Raw genomic sequence first — 15,102 nt, 5'->3', positions numbered from 1 at the left:
TTCGAACACGTTTTCTCATCGAGTGTGTACACACCGGTTGTGCCATTCGGCGTCTGTCCGCAGCGCCCAGCAACGGCTCTTGATCAAAATCCTGCTGCGACACAGAGCGCCATTACACATGCGTGCTTTGGGCGCATGAGAGCGTTTTGGCAGCGCAGCGTTTTTTTCCGTTGAGACGTTTCGTTGCTATGATACAGAATATACGCAGCAGTTTGAATGTTGTGACAGTTGGTCGGTGTGGTATTAGTCCCGCCCCTCCTCCACTGTGATTGGACGGCTGGGTAAAAAGTGACAGTGATGAGTGCTGCGTTTTATCCAAAGTTGAACAATTTTCAACTCCCAGCGACCAGTAAAAAACGCCGGGCGCTCGGCACTTCGGCGTGAAAAAAAACGCTCAGCGCCTCGGTACACTCATGGCGTTTAAAAAACGTGGCGCTCCCATTGAAAACAATTGAAAACATACGCCAGGCGCGTGGAAGAATGCTTTGGTGGACACACGGCCTAATGAATTATTAATGAATTGGCCACAATAACCCAGGTGTGAAAAATATAACATCATGGCAGCCCTACTGCAAAGCCAATTCCACGTCCATTATCGGCCATTCAAGACCATTAAACCTCCACGGGTGTTTACAGTGCCGTTAACTGATGAAAATCACACACAGTGTCATCTCTTGCTTTTGTTCCTCTGAAGTTTTTTGACCTTCTGCTGGCCAATCACTTTCCATTCAAGAGCAGTGGGTGGCTGATAAAAGCAGAAATATCAGAGCAGTACAGAAGATTCAGAAGAGCACTGCACCCACTGGCTGATCGAAACAACACATCACAGCTGTAGCAGCTTTCAGGGCATTTATCAAGCTTGCAAACTTGAAACAGCCACCGAAGGTAAGCTCATACATTGATTTATAATATGTGCCGTTATCATTTGTCGTTCCTTTTTATTCTAATTGCAAGGTGAGTCACTGGACCTTCATGCAACGGAGGGTTACGTAATAGTGCAATTAAATCGCAGTATAAAATGTTAGAAACAGATTGTGACTAGACGGAACCAAAAAGAAAACAAGACGACTATGAAAAATGCTACAGCTTATTGGGTGGCAGAAAATCAACGTCAGCTTCAAAACAGCCCGACTGTGGGGTAGTTAAATACAGCATAATGGTTATGTTTTTCATCTTAGTCCAAGGAAGAGAAAGGTGTTGGCTCACGCCATCCTTGTATCTTTATTATTAAAATTTGGTACAGATTCTCTGAACAAAGTACACATTGATTCAAAGCTAAAAGCACAGCTAAAATTAGATTGAAATAGATAGACAAATAGATAGATAGTGTCAGAGCTGAGAAAGAGAACCCCAAAGTGAAAGCAGGTAATAATGTCTTTTACAGAAATTAGGCAATTAGCAGTGTTACGACCCCCGAGTTAGTCCAGGGGTTCGGGAGTCCAACATTTTAAAGATGACATTATAGAGAAACCTACATAAACCATGAGTTGTACAAAAAACACTCTACAACCAGATTTACTGTGCAAAAAGCCAAAACCTTTATTTAACAAATAAGGTCAGTGGCAAAAGTGAAAAGAATTTAATCTATACGAATATAGATTAACATAAATATAAAAATGGACATGTTATACAGAATTTCTGTAAGGTGGATAAAGTTAATAAGAAGAAAAGATAGACGTGGACGGCGCCAAAGAAAAGAAAAGAACAAAACCAAATGAAGTCTAGCTGTTAAATAACCTCTAATCCTAACTAAGAAAATAAAGAAGAAAATAATAATCTTCAGCGTCCAGGACGCCCTATCTAGTCTCCACTAACTAACAGAAGCAGAAATACAAGGTGTGGCGCTCGCCCCTACCCTAGTGTACTAAACAGAATCGAAAACCCCTGCGTGGTGCAGTGTATGTCACGTGACATGCTATCTGTCTATCTCTTCTCCATACTAGTAACCTACAGAGCTCTGTAGAGCAGGTCACATAAAATCAGAGAGTCAACACAGGGAGCGTTCACTCATACAACTTAACATCACACCGAGTGAACGAGAACCATAACCTCAACAGGGTATACAAAGGAGCAGCGCAACAGTGACAGAGAGCAGCGTGGTTTGAGTCTCAGCGAGCCGAGAGCTTCCGTGGAGACGTCTGGCGTGCACTCTTATTCCCCAGGTGGCCTGTTCCTATTGGCGATGGCGAAAAGAGGTGACGTCAGCGCCAACGATGATTGACAGGTCAATTGGCCAATCACGGGTACCTACAAAAGTGAAAGTAACCGAGAGAGAGAGAAAGCGGGAAAGAAAAAAACACAAGAACACACACGCGATACGGGAACGTAACATCCCCCTCCATAAGAACAAACTTATAATGATGAAATGATTAGTTTGTTACAATCAAGACAAATCAAAAAAAACAACAACAACAAACAAAAAAAAGTAGGCTCAGGTCACCCTTTTTTATATATATACATACCTAAACCTAGCCAAGTCAAGAACTAAGCACAGCTAGAAAGGGCATCGGCTACAACATTTTCTGTTCCTTTCTTGTGACGGATTTCCAAATTATAATTTTGCACAATCAGAGACCAGCGCATGAGTCGCTGATTCTGGTTGTACATGCGGGAAAGAAACACTAACGGATTATGGTCCGTGTAAACGATAACCGGGAGAGGACTAGAGCCGATGTAAACCTCAAAGTATTGCAATGCCAACAGTAATGCCAGAGCCTCCTTCTCAATGGTCGAATAATTACACTGATGTTTATTAAATTTTCGAGAGAAATAACACACAGGATGTTCAACGTGGTTTTTATCCTCTTGAAGGAGTACTGCACCAGCACCTACAGCACTTGCGTCGACCTCAAGTTTAAAAGGCAAAGCAAAATCCGGAGCTGCCAAGACAGGAGTACTACACAGCAAAGCTTTTACACTATCAAACGAATGTTGGCACTCAGGTGACCAAACAAATGCTCTAGACGGACTCAGTAGACTCGTGAGTGGATGCACCACGCTGGAAAAGTTTCGACAAAAACTACGATAATATCCTGCCATTCCCAAAAACCGGCGTAATTCGCGTCTGGTTGTGGGAATGGAGAATTCATTGATAGCAGAAACCTTAGCGGCTACAGGTCGAACCTGCCCCTGACCAACCTCCTTACCAAGATACGTCACCGTTGCTCGGTCAAATTCGCATTTGGCTAGATTCAGGGTTAACGTAGCTTTTTCCAGTCGTTCAAAGACAGTGTGCAGCAAGGATAAATGTTCTGACCATTCTGAAGAGTATACGACCAAATCATCCAAGTACGCATTACAATTTGGCACACCCGCCAACACTAAGTTCACCAACCTTTGAAAGGTTGCGGGTGCGTTCCGCAAACCGAACGCCATAACTTTATATTCCATAAGGTGATCAGGTGTCACGAATGCGGAGATTTGCGATGCACGACTAGTTAAAGGCACCTGCCAATAGCCTTTTAGTAGATCTAATTTAGTAACGAAGCGTGCGGAACCAATGTTATCAATGCAATCCTCCATCCGAGGAAGGGGATAGCAATCTGGCCTCGTAACCGCGTTCACCTTCCGATAATCCGTGCAAAAACGGAAAGTTCCATCTGATTTAGGAACGAGTACACACGGCGAACTCCACGGACTGTAGCTAGGAACAGCTAAATCATTTGCGGTTAAATAGTCAACTTCTTCTCTCATGATAGCTCACTTGTACGCATTAACCCGGTAAGCATGTTGTTTGATAGGGGGAGAATCTTTAACATCTATATCGTGTTGTAACACCGAAGTTCTAGAAGGCGTATCGTTGAAAAGAGTAGGAAATTTCTTAATCAACTGAATAACATCCTGTCTCTGATCATCGGATAGATGCACTAAATAAGAAGGCAACGTCTTCAACAATTCTGAGTTTCTTAGTCTAGTACTCTGCTGTGGAGCATTACGCAGCACGAGACCATCTTCATCTGCCTCTGTTTCTACTGAAGATGAAACCTCGACGGCTACTGCCACAGACGAAGCCACAGGTACAGATTTTCCCTCAGTTTTCTCCGAAGATCCCTCCCTACCATGATATGCTTTCAACATATTAATATGACAGACCCGTGTCTTGCGTGTCCTATCAGGAGTAGAAACTACATAGTCGGTCTCACTCAATTTCTTTGTCAACACATAGGGACCGGCGAAACGGGCAGACAAAGCTGATCCTGAAGTGGGCAATAATACGAGCACTTGGTCACCGGCATTAAAAGAACGAGGAACGGCTTTGATGTCATACCGACGTTTCATATCCTTTTGTGCGGCTGTTAGTGACTCTTTGGCCTGTGCCCACGCGTTATGCAAACGCTCCCTGAAACGACTGACATAATTCAGCACATTAGTCTTAGGACTTACATCAACTCCCAATAAGTTTTCTTTTAAGAGCTTAAGTGGACCCCTAACATTTTGTCCAAAGACAAGCTCCGCGGGACTGAATCCGGGCGACTCCTGGACAGTCTCACGAACCGCAAACAGCATCAAAGGAACTCCCTCATCCCAATCTTTCCCAGTGTCCTTGCAGTATTTCCCCAACATTGACTTAAGCGTCTGATGAAATCGTTCAAGTGAACCCTGACTCTCTGGATGGTATGCGCTTTCCACGCGATGAGTGATGGAAAGTGATTGCAAGACCTGATTAAAAATCTTGGACATAAAGTTCGTTCCCTGATCCCCCTTTTCGCGAGCAAATTCTACAAAAGTCTGACTGGCAAGTTTCTGATGATTTCTAAATCGCTGCCTATAGGCTTCGGGAACCAGCTCATATGCACGGAGAATAGCAGACTTCACCGTATCATATTGCAAGCTTTCCTCTAACGATAATGTTGAGCAAACCTCCTGAGCCTTACCAACTAATTTGCACTGAAGCAAAAGGGACCACACATCTTTAGGCCAACGGAGGGAAGATGCGATACGCTCAAATGCGTTAAAATACGTATCCACCTACGTTTCCCTAAATGGAGGCACTAGAGCAATATGTTTGCTAACATCGAAGGCTGGAGAATGATCGCCCGGGGATACCGCCACAGAAGCCTCAACACGGGGTGCCCGCTCAGCCGACCCAGAGGCCACCTTCAGTGCCTCCAGCTCCAGCTGTCGCAGCTTCACCTCCTTCTCAGCTTCTACCTCGAGCCTGCGCATTTCGAGCTTCAGGTCCATCTCAGCCTGACGCGCCTGGGCCCTTTCCTGTGCTTCGTACTGTAAACGAGCCAGGCGGACTCTCAAACGTCCGTTCCCAGACCCAATAGAAGCAGGGGAGGACGGATCAAAAGGTGGCAAGACGGCCTTAGTCTCCGCCCCGACATCAACCTCGGCACCTGTCTCGCTCTGCTCTTCGTCCGACACCCCCTCACTAGAAACCCGCGCGCCAGCACCAAGTGGCCTGGTCTGTCGAGGATTTACGCCAGGTCTCGAAAAAATGTTGATCTCCACCAACCGTTCGAATATAGCATTCTTAATATCTTTCTTTAAAGCTTGCCTCTCTACAACAATTTTATAGTGGTCCGCAATCTTCAGTAAATCATCCTTTCGACACTGATCAAACTGCTCTAAGGAAGGATGCTCAACAAACGACTGCAAATCAAACAAAGCCATCACTACTAATGTTACGAACCATACAGACAACAAAATACCACGCATCAGGCTACCCTGGAAAATAAGTCCAATCAAATCACTTTGCCACTAATACACTAATACAACCATAGTTCATATATATTCCTCTCAATGTCTTATGATGGGTGTTAAACGTCCCGGACGAGCCCCCAATTGTTACGACCCCCGAGTTAGTCCAGGGGTTCGGGAGTCCAACATTTTAAAGATGACATTATAGAGAAACCTACATAAACCATGAGTTGTACAAAAAACACTCTACAACCAGATTTACTGTGCAAAAAGCCAAAACCTTTATTTAACAAATAAGGTCAGTGGCAAAAGTGAAAAGAATTTAATCTATACGAATATAGATTAACATAAATATAAAAATGGACATGTTATACAGAATTTCTGTAAGGTGGATAAAGTTATAAGAAGAAAAGATAGACGTGGACGGCGCCAAAGAAAAGAAAAGAACAAAACCAAATGAAGTCTAGCTGTTAAATAACCTCTAATCCTAACTAAGAAAATAAAGAAGAAAATAATAATCTTCAGCGTCCAGGACGCCCTATCTAGTCTCCACTAACTAACAGAAGCAGAAATACAAGGTGTGGCGCTCGCCCCTACCCTAGTGTACTAAACAGAATCGAAAACCCCTGCGTGGTGCAGTGTATGTCACGTGACATGCTATCTGTCTATCTCTTCTCCATACTAGTAACCTACAGAGCTCTGTAGAGCAGGTCACATAAAATCAGAGAGTCAACACAGGGAGCGTTCACTCATACAACTTAACATCACACCGAGTGAACGAGAACCATAACCTCAACAGGGTATACAAAGGAGCAGCGCAACAGTGACAGAGAGCAGCGTGGTTTGAGTCTCAGCGAGCCGAGAGCTTCCGTGGAGACGTCTGGCGTGCACTCTTATTCCCCAGGTGGCCTGTTCCTATTGGCGATGGCGAAAAGAGGTGACGTCAGCGCCAACGATGATTGACAGGTCAATTGGCCAATCACGGGTACCTACAAAAGTGAAAGTAACCGAGAGAGAGAGAAAGCGGGAAAGAAAAAAACACAAGAACACACACGCGATACGGGAACGTAACAGGCAGCATAGGCTGGCAAACGGACATTCTCTTAATAGTACTGAATATAAGCAGGAGATGGCTCGAGACCAGGAAATACAGGTCCGTAGAAGAGAACAGCGAAGGCTAACAGCGGTGGCCATAGACAGGTGTACCCACGGGACCAATCTCAGCGTTCAGTAGCAGGAGAGATGGGCAGAGCACAAGTTAGCACAAACACACAAATGAATGTAGACGAGTAGGCAATAAAGAGCAGATGGGGCAAGACAAGACTCGGAGATAGCTAACATCACTATCACGTACAAAGTTAACAATATGACAGAGGACAAAGGAGAGAAGGGAACTACAAATAGAGAGAAAGAGAGTTGTGGAAAGGAAGATACTGAACGCATACGGAGATGAGGAACAGCTGAAAGTGTGTAAGTGAGTGTGTGTGTGTGTGTGTGTGTGGCAGCCGGGGAAGAAAGAGAGAGAGGGAAAAATACCAGGATCATGACAGATAGATACATTTTGAGAGTTGGATTTTGAAGAGTCTCGGCCCATTTGAACAGACAATGTAAGTCTATGGGATATTTGGGAATTTTGATCACCCATTTTAGGAAAACTGTAAGTCATATCAGTTAGAAAAGATATAGCATATCATGTCAGATGGTGTGCAGTGTTTGGTGGTCATAGAGTTGGAAATGCAGACTGATCTCATGAAGTAGCGTGTGTATGACACGCCAATTCGTATTTCCATTTTTGGCGTGCTATCAAGACGCATAATCGCTTTTCAGCGTGTTTATGAACGCGGTTGACTTAACGTTATTTCTGTAACCCCATCAACCCCGTCCCTAAACCTAACCGTCACTGGGGTTAATGGCATTTATGACTGTTCCCTTACCATCCTAGGAAAAAAAAAAGATCGCTCCCCAGATGTAGATGTACATTTTGCTTCGTTTCGCACGGACATTTGACGGCGTGTACAGACACGCGGACGTTAATGGCGTAGACACACACGCATACACGCGGATAGCTCAAAATGCGTAAAAAAATAACACGCCACTTGACTCGAAATTCGCCATGTCGCCAAGTCATGATGTCATGTTGTGGAAATGATAGATATAGAATAATATTTTTATGCCGATTGGCTGTTTAGTGTTGGTTTGGCGTTTGAGTAACTGGTCGACAAGCAGTAGCTGATGAACTACCATGGATGGAGACACTAGGGTACTTATTATAAACAAAAATTTCCCCTGAAATGTTCTAAGAGTTGCTTGTTCACTTTACAGGGGCCAAGATGTGGTTCTCCTGGATTCTGCTCCTGGCGTCTCTAGCAACATCCTCCGCTTCGTCAAGAACACGGGAATGGGCTCAACACGGAGCTTTGATGTTTGCCAATCTCACTCCCCGAGAGATGAACGCCGTGAGAGACTACCTCCACTCCTGCAGCGAGTTGGGCCTCACCTCGGCGAAAGACAAGTCCCTCAAGAAGAACAGCATTTTCCTTATGGAGCTTCATATTCCGTGCAAACACGAGGCGCTCCGTGCGCTGGACAGAGGACAGGCGAAACCTTCCCGGCAGGCACGTGTTGTGGTCCAGTTTGGGAACCAAATGGAGCCGAACGTAACGGAGTTTATCGTTGGCCCCCTGCCTTACCCAAACTCCTACCATTTGAAAACTTATAAGGGCGAGCGCCTCATCCGCTTCGAGTCGAGGCCGATCTCCTCGGTGGAGTACGAGCACCTGAATGGTGTTTTGGAGAAAGTAGCAGCTAAAGCAAACAAGATTCTGCAGGAGAGCACCGGGTTTACTTTCGGCAACTGCACAGACCGCTGCTTGACCTTCTCGGACATCGCTCCTCGAGGTTTAGGGCCAGGAGAGAGGCGTACGTGGATCATGCTGCAGAAGTTTGTGGAGGGCTACTTCATCCACCCCGTGGGCTTCGAGGTCCTCGTTAACCACAAAGACCTGGATCACAATAAGTGGACTGTGGAGAAGGTGTGGTATAACGGGCAGTATTTCGATAGCGTGGAGGAACTTGTGGAGAAGTACGAGAAAGGGACGATCTCTAAATTGAAGTTACCGGAGCATGACGAAGAGGATCTTTTCTCTACTTACATTCCCCGTGGACACATGAACACACAGACGAACATCCATGGAGCGAAGCTCGTCGAACCTCAAGGCCGCAGATTTCAGGTGGATCAGAACTTTGTGGAATACGCTGGATGGTCTTTTGCCTATGGGGTTCGCTCTTCGGCTGGGTTGCAGATCTTTGACCTTCGCTTTAACGGGGAAAGAATTGCTTATGAAATCAGCCTGCAAGAAGCCATCGCTTTCTACTCTGGAGATACTCCGGCCGCCATGCAGACCAAATACGCTGACGCCGGGTGGGCGATGGGCACCTCGGATTATGAATTGGCACCTGGGATCGACTGTCCAGAAATTGCTCATTTTGTAGACCTTTACCATTACTATGATACGGACAAACCTGTGCGTTACAGAAACGCTCTCTGCATCTTTGAAATGACCACTGCGATTCCTCTGAGAAGACACTTCAATAGCAACTTCCAAGGAGGCTTTAATTTCTACGGAGGCTTGGAAAATCACGTTCTGGTGCTCAGAACCACATCGACCGTGTACAACTACGACTACATCTGGGACTTTGTCTTCTACCAGAATGGCGTGATGGAGTCTAGAGTGAGTGCGACTGGGTACATCCATGCAACGTTCTTCACAGAAAACGGATTGAACTATGGAACCAGGGTTTACAACTATGTACTCGGGAACCTGCACACCCATCTAATTCATTACAAAGTGGACCTTGACATTGCGGGTGAGCTGTTATCGGTGTGCAATCTGAACTCTATTTCTCAATCTGATCTATTTTGTGATCTCTGTGCAAATTACAACACAATAGATGGTACATTGGAGCCGATTGCATAATGTGTTTAACTTAAGAAAGACCCACTCTGTTTTTTTTAACAGGGAGGAACAACAGCTTTGAATCCATTGATCTGAAATATGTTAACTTTACCAACCCCTGGAGCCCAGAACACACCATCCTGCAATCGAAGCTGCATAGGACACAGTATGAAACTGAACGTAGTGCTGCCTTCTGCTTTGGCGAGAATTTTCCCAAATACCTGCACTTCTACAATCCCAATCAAAACAACAAGTGGGGGCATAAGAAGGGCTATCGAATCCAGTACAACTCACATGGTAACAGTGTTTTGCCCCGGGGCTGGAGGGAAGAAAATGGTATTACTTGGGCAAGGTAGGCTCTCGCAATTAATGCAAAAGTTTCACAACATTTGTCTATTTGCATTCTGTGGTGACTAGTAAGCAAATCTTCATGATTTTGTTGATTCCAGATACCCACTTGCTGTAACCAGACACAAGGACAGCGAGGTCACCAGCACTAGCATCTACACCCAGAATGACCCGTGGGAGCCTGTCGTTTCCTTTGAGGAATACATTCGCAACAATGAAAACATTGTTAACCAGGTACACAGATTGAGACTTGAAGAATTACTTTACCTCCAGTTGCAAATAGACCTTGCGCAGCTCAAACATGTCCTCACGTGCAATAAAAGTAAACATAGTCAGCGTTTACACAGGTGAATAAATAAAACGCGATGACGATTAACTAGTACCAACTAAAACAAATATTTGAATTGGCATCAATTTATTATTCCACTGAATTCAGTGTCATAAACAACATCACTGATAGCAGTGTTATTTTAGTATCAATACACTATAATTGTTATTAATATTGTTAATTAGGTTTTATATATATTTTTTTCATTTAATTTTAGTATTTTTTTTTTGTAATTTGGTTGTCAACAAAATTTCTTGTCAATTTGGTTGATTTTTTTTATGTCTACAGTTTTTTTTTCAGTTTGACTTTTATTTTAGTAATTCAACTTTAATAAAACAAACATTTTAAATGTTACCTTGGCAACTAACTAAAAATAAATTAAAGGGGTCATGACGTATTTTTTATTTGATCACTTATAATATTCATAAAGTTTTGTGTATAAGTTTCTTTCTAACTCTGTATTACACTTTGCCTCGTTGAAAAAACAATCTGCTCCTTACAAACATATAATCCTCTGACGTGATTAAAAATAAAAAAAATCCACTTGTTTCCGACGCTGAGATCCTTCTGAAATCTTTACAGAGACGCAAACCAGCTGTTTAAACTGAACGATCAAACTCCATTTGTCCTGTTGTCAGCAGATGTAAGAAGCTGAACACACATCTGTATACTCTATCAGTGTAGACAGCAACAGTGATCATAATGGCTATTTGCTTTTGTCCCGAAGCTCACCAGTTTAGGCAAATATCAGAACAACCTAATACCAGTGGGCGTGGCCTATGGTGCGATGATGTATAGCTATTCGTCAATGTCATCAAAATGAACCTTTTTTTGGAGCTTTATTAAGTAAATGCTTTTTTTTATAATGAGAAAGTTTTAAGCTATGAAACTTGCAGCATGTAAAATTTTATGTCATAGAATCAAAGCAAGTTTGATTTCTCACACCATGAACCCTTTAAGGTTTTATATCTTATGTTATACAGACTAACAAAAATTTATCTTAATAGTTTTAGTTTAAGATAATATTCCTGATTGGTAATAGCTCAAATACTAGATAAATATAAATATACCAGAATCTAAAATTGCACAATTGACAATTGCATATTTCTTTGCAGGATTTGGTTGCCTGGGTGACGGTGGGATTCCTACACATTCCTCATTCTGAAGACATTCCCAACACAGCGACTCCAGGAAACTCGGTGGGATTCTTCCTACGTCCCTTCAACTTTTTCGACGAGGACCCCTCGCTAGCGTCCCGCAGCACGGTCATCGTGCGGCCCGATGAGAAGGGCCAGCCGAAGGTTCAGAGGTGGACTCCAGAGGTCGTAGGTCACTGTGTCTCAGACAAGCCTTTCTTCTATAACGGCACATACGCTGTTGTCTAAACAGAGGCCGAGCTCGTTTCATGTTGCGTTGGTGTTTTTGTGCCGTATGTCAAATTTTGAAACAGCAGAGTTTATGAATTTAAATCCTAATTGTGTCAAAAATCTGAACAAATAAACGTCAAATTCCATAAATGTTAAGCTTATGAAAACTGTATCTTTGTCTGACATTAAATATTTTCACAATTCAGAAAGGTTTGTGTTTTTCTCTGAAATTGTCCGATTTCAATTCATATACAATCAATTCAGTACTTGATCTGGTCTCCCTGGGCTAAGAGATAGTGATATCTCTAGCTAGTCCAAGACTCCGAAAAAGGTCCGTTCCACCAGCGGGGAGTCCCTCCACGGACGGCGGTCCCCGGACGAGCGCGCCACCCCCCCCGAAATTTTCGGGGGGGGGGGGGGGGGGGCGTGCGGGAGGGCGGGGCGGGCCCCGAGCTCCCCGGGGCGCCGACGGGAGGGGCCCCAAGTTTCAGGACCGCAGGGGCAGTTCCGCCTCGACCCCCACGGGGGAGCCGTCCACGGAACAGCCCGCGAACCCACTAAACGTCCGACCGGCCACCGCTCCCACAGGGGGTCCGGCGCCCCGCCCCCGGTCCCCCGGCCACGCCCCCGTCCCGCTAACCCACTATTCGTCCGATTGCCCACCAAGTCGGGCCGGCTCTCGGGAACGGCTCTCTCCACCTGCAACCTATCCCACTGTCCAATAACCCACTATTTGTCCAATAACACACTGTAAGAGATTTCCTCTTCTTTCACCACACGTGTTTCTTGAGGAGAGTCTAAAACTATAGAAATGTGTGTGTTCAATCACACTACTGAGGAAGAACAGCATCAAGAGCAGAACATGTCCTCCCATCCATCCGTACACTGTAATAAAGTGCTAGGCAACAATTAATCGGAAAAAGCTGTATATATATATATATATATATATATATATACCCGAAGACCCGGGTTCGAATCCACTGTGAGACACCAATGTGTCCCTGAGCAAGACACTTAACCCCTAGTTGCTCCAGAGTAAACAAACTTTTATTTGGGATGCGATTAATCGTTGCACAACACTAAATAAAGCGAATGTTACTTTTTAACCAGTTCGTTTTACAAGAAAATACCATTTCAGTTTAATTAATTTCAAGCAATTTCCGACTGAAATTGTTTCTAAGTAATTCCCACACCAGTGTTTTTACAGTGCGCAATATTACGCTTGAACGAGTGACCTCTGACCTCAGAAGTGAAGATGTTAAGACACTTCCTCCAATCTCAGGTTAACACACAGAGTCACTATCAGTCAGTTTGAAGTGCAAACGATGCGATTCTGTGATGCTTTTGAAACGCTGATCTCCTTGTTTGAGCAGCTCCATGTACAGACCAGCCTCAATTATACAGTAGTTATCTAAAACTGAAACCAAATCGATAAGAAATCTCTTTTGGAAGGCGGCTCGGTATATTTGAGACCAAACAAGAACATCTCAAATGATATTGTTGAAAGTATGAAAAGAAAGTGTCTAAGCTCGATCAAAGCGGGCAAATGATGTACGGGAAAAACAACAAATGATACATTTGTAACAACCTTGGTGAATAAATGTATCAAGTTTTTAAAACTAAAATTAATTTGACTTGTGTTACATTTAAAAGCCTCTGCTAATGTGTCCTTAGGTTAAAATTATATATATACACAATTATATATATATATATATATATATATATATATTTATATAATTGCAGAATATATTGTTTCTTAATGTTATGATGTGACTCTTGGGCGAAAAAACAATAAAACATTTTCAAATAATGAGCAATAAATCAGAGTTAAATAAAACTTGTTTATAAAGACTTGGATAGCATTAGTTTATTTGTCTTGCTGGCCTATCTTTGGGGTTTTTAAACCAATAGGCTTGACTTGTGACAAAGTTTAAAGTGCAGGGAAGCAGCGAACATTAAACAAACTTTAATCCAAAAAACTAAACAAACAGTCAAGAGCAAGTGAAGAATTTAAACTGAGCACAAAAAAAATACTTATAATTTTAAGACACAAATATAAAATTGTTTTATTATTGCATTATCTTAATTTTGCACCCATAACAGCACTAAAATCACCTGCTGATTTTCCTGCACTGTAGTCGTGAATAATCAGCTGGACAATAACTTTATTCTAGATCTGCTGTAAAGCCAAACCAATCTTACTTTATTTTCCTGTTATCACTGTAACGCTGCTGTGAAACTCGACGTTCTCTAAAGCGCTGTATAAATGAAGGAGACTGTACTTGATAACAGATTACAGCTTTGGGGATTGAAGTGTTTGTTATTAAACTCTGCAGGCCAGAATTATGAAAGGCACAAGCTAATAATTAACTAGAACAGCCTCATATTACATGATGGCCTACTTCATTTCAGATGGTTTTGTCTGGTGTGAAACTAACAGTAACAGCATTATCTGTCTTTCCAATCAGTCTCGCAATGTAATTCACTACAGCTGTCAGAAAATGTTTGCAAATGTTTGTTTCCCATTGAAAATGTGTAAATGAGCTGTACTGATTTAACATGTGAACTGCATTGTAAAGTTTCTGCATCTGGGCTTTTGTTTAAATTCCTTTTTATGTTATTATTCTCTTCAAACAGCTATAAATATACAATTCACCATAAACATCAGTGTTTGATTTAAAGTCCCCCTGTAGTCAATAGTAAACCCTTACAACTCATCTTTGATCACCAAAATGAAATATTTAAACGTTTTTTTTCCTTGCCTTAAAAATACCTTAAAGGGTTAATTCACCCAAAAATGAAAATTCTGTCAGTATTTACTCACCCTCGTGTTGTTCCAAACCTCTATGTGTTTATTTGCCGTTGTTCCGGCCACCTGTAAGAAATCAAAAGGTCATAAGTACTCGTTCATTCGACTTTTGGCCTATAATCTATATTGAACTTGCGGAATTAACAATAAAATCGATGTTAATTTAACGACAAGCAGGTGAAAGAGACACATTTAGCCGTTTAGCCCCATAGACTCCCATTCATTCTGCTCTCGCCCGCGATCACCCCCAGTGGAATTATAATGGAACTGCAACCAGGATGATACACAACGGGGCCAAGCTTGATAAATTTAGGTGTGTCTGATTATTGTTGCCGTGACTACTGAGGTCAGGCATACCTGAACTAATCAATTTGGCCAATAATGGCAGACAGGAAACAAAGGAGCTGGCTTAAGTTCAGGAAGTAGTGCAGCTGTGCATAAAGTCAATTGAAAACATACGCCAGGCGCGTGGAAGAATGCTTTGGTGGACACACGGCCTAATGAATTATTAATGAATTGGCCACAATAACCCTGGTGTGAAAAATATAACATCATGGCAGCCCTACTGCAAAGCCAATTCCACGTCCATTATCGGCCATTCAAGACCATTAAACCTCCACGGGTGTTTACAGTGCCGTTAACTGATGA

The 15,102-nt window shown here is 43.0% G+C and overlaps 1 protein-coding gene across 2 annotated transcripts; it reads left to right on the top strand.

The window, feature by feature from the left end:
• The first annotated feature begins 759 nt into the window (after window positions 1–759).
• On the top strand, window positions 760–11,854 carry LOC120467772 (diamine oxidase [copper-containing]). 2 transcript variants are annotated; one of them, XM_039656260.2, is made up of 5 exons: window positions 760–885; window positions 7,969–9,513; window positions 9,666–9,954; window positions 10,052–10,184; window positions 11,394–11,854. In XM_039656260.2, exons 2-5 carry the CDS (start codon window positions 7,977–7,979, stop codon window positions 11,661–11,663), a joined length of 2,229 nt encoding a protein of 742 aa, XP_039512194.2. In that variant the 5' UTR covers window positions 760–885; window positions 7,969–7,976; the 3' UTR covers window positions 11,664–11,854. The 2 variants fall into 2 exon arrangements, with proteins under 2 accessions (XP_039512194.2, XP_088981950.1); XM_089125824.1 differs by lacking the exon at window positions 760–885 and adding an exon at window positions 7,052–7,116.
• The last annotated feature ends 3,248 nt before the right edge of the window (window positions 11,855–15,102 follow it).

The sequence above is a fragment of the Pimephales promelas genome, chromosome 22 (genome assembly GCF_988280905.1).
Source record: "Pimephales promelas chromosome 22, fPimPro1.hap1.1, whole genome shotgun sequence".
Lineage (NCBI taxonomy): Eukaryota > Metazoa > Chordata > Actinopteri > Cypriniformes > Leuciscidae > Pimephales > Pimephales promelas.
This window is presented reverse-complemented; position numbering and strand designations above follow the sequence as displayed.

Bases quoted from the DNA above. Each gene is read 5' to 3' on its own strand.
- LOC120467772 (XM_039656260.2), top strand. From the start codon at position 7,977: ATGTGGTTCTCCTGGATTCTGCTCCTGGCGTCTCTAGCAACATCCTCC. The intron at 9,514-9,665 runs GTGAGCTGTTAT...TTTTTTTAACAG, and splicing joins AGTGGACCTTGACATTGCGG to GGAGGAACAACAGCTTTGAA. The intron at 10,185-11,393 runs GTACACAGATTG...ATTTCTTTGCAG, and splicing joins ATGAAAACATTGTTAACCAG to GATTTGGTTGCCTGGGTGAC.